At 44.0% G+C, this 1498-nt stretch overlaps 1 protein-coding gene across 1 annotated transcript in view; it reads left to right on the top strand.

Annotated features, from left to right (window-relative positions):
* The window catches only part of LOC110407491 (myosin heavy chain, skeletal muscle, adult-like), a 20939-nt gene extending 19454 nt beyond the window's left edge, over positions 1-1485 (top strand). The window contains exons 27-28 of the mRNA XM_021415251.1: positions 12-107; positions 1263-1485. Coding sequence (XP_021270926.1) covers positions 12-107; positions 1263-1412 — 246 coding nt within the window. The 3' untranslated portion in view covers positions 1413-1485. The remainder of the gene's footprint in view (positions 1-11; positions 108-1262) is intronic.

The following is a 1498-nucleotide window of genomic DNA, read 5'->3' as shown; positions in this document are numbered from 1 at the left end:
GACTGGTTTAGTCTGAAGAAGACCGGAAGAACATTCTTAGACTCCAGGATCTGGTGGACAAACTGCAGATGAAAGTGAAATCCTACAAGAGACAAGCTGAGGAGGCTGTAAGTATATCTTGTAGACTTGACAAATATAATTTTCTGAGGTGGAACAGAAAATATTATTAGGGACATGGAAAGCACAGAAACTGGAGAAAAATAATGGACTTGTTCCCTCATCTGGACATTCTTTTGTTTTTGCCTTCAAGAAACTCCTCCTTATGAAGCCTGTGAGGGATTATTACCCTAGTGAAGTTTAGTGCCTCTAGTAACATATTCCTTATAATATAACTGGCATTCCTTTCTTTGGGCCATGCAATTTTCAGGGGTAGACTGAGAGATGTGCTGCAGTCTGTTTGATACCAGAGGACAGACTGGCATACAGGGCTCACAACCATTCTCTTAGCTGTTAAATTTCTGAGGTCAGATTCCTTCCTACACACAGCCAAGTACAGAGAAGTTTTGCTGAACTAAGATGAGTGGTTGATTTGAGAGAGGGAGATTTTGGAGATCTTAACTGTCTTACCTCCTCCAAGTTCCTCACCTTATATTAGGGACTGCAGATCTAGGACACTGAGCCAGAACAGGAGACAGAAATTCTTAGTTCATCTGTTGAACTGGAAATAAGTTTCCATTTCCTCTGCAAAGCAACCAACTTCCAAAAAAAAATTATGAGTTAAGAGGTACTTCCCACAGAGGCTGGGAGTGTGGATTGCAAGAGGTATGTATGGCTATGGAAGGAGATAATATGCAGTTACATATCAGTGCTGTCACAGCAGATGTGGAGAAGGAATGTGAAACTATACTCAGGAGTGGCACAAGGAGGCAGTTCCCTAAGGATCACTTATAAACCGACCTGTGGGGAACAAGCATTCTTCCTTGAAGCTATTGCTTTCCCTTAGACTTAGCTTTTGAGTATAAAGACTAAAAGGACTGCCAAAATTACACTACAGTTAGACGGTAGAGCTATGCTCCTTCCAAACACAATGCAGAGGGAAGAAGTGAGATAAAAATTCAAAAACTGTTTTCCTCAGTTTGGATAATTTAAATAAGTGAGGATGAAAAGGTCTTTGAGAGGGTTCTGGGATTGTGGGTCACCAGTGGGAGACAGGAGGTCTGTGCTTTGCACTGGGGAGCCACCACAGCCCCTGAAAGTCTGGGCACAGGAGGACTGAAACCCTTGTCCTGGGTCCTCACCACCAACTCCCTCTCCCCACACAGGAGGAGCTGTCCAACGTCAACCTCTCCAAATTCCGCAAGATCCAGCATGAGCTGGAGGAAGCTGAGGAGCGGGCTGACATTGCAGAGTCACAGGTCAACAAGCTCAGAGTGAAGAGCCGGGAATTCCACAGTAAGAAGATAGAAGAGTGAAGATACTATGAGGCAGCAAAGCGGCCTGAGGAATGCACAAAATGTGAACCCTCTGTCGCTTTCTTTTGCAATGTCTTTGTAACCAT

This window comes from Numida meleagris, chromosome 17 (genome assembly GCF_002078875.1).
Source record: "Numida meleagris isolate 19003 breed g44 Domestic line chromosome 17, NumMel1.0, whole genome shotgun sequence".
NCBI lineage: Eukaryota > Metazoa > Chordata > Aves > Galliformes > Numididae > Numida > Numida meleagris.
The sequence above is the reverse complement of the archived record's forward strand: the minus strand, read 5'-3'. Positions and strand labels throughout refer to the sequence as shown.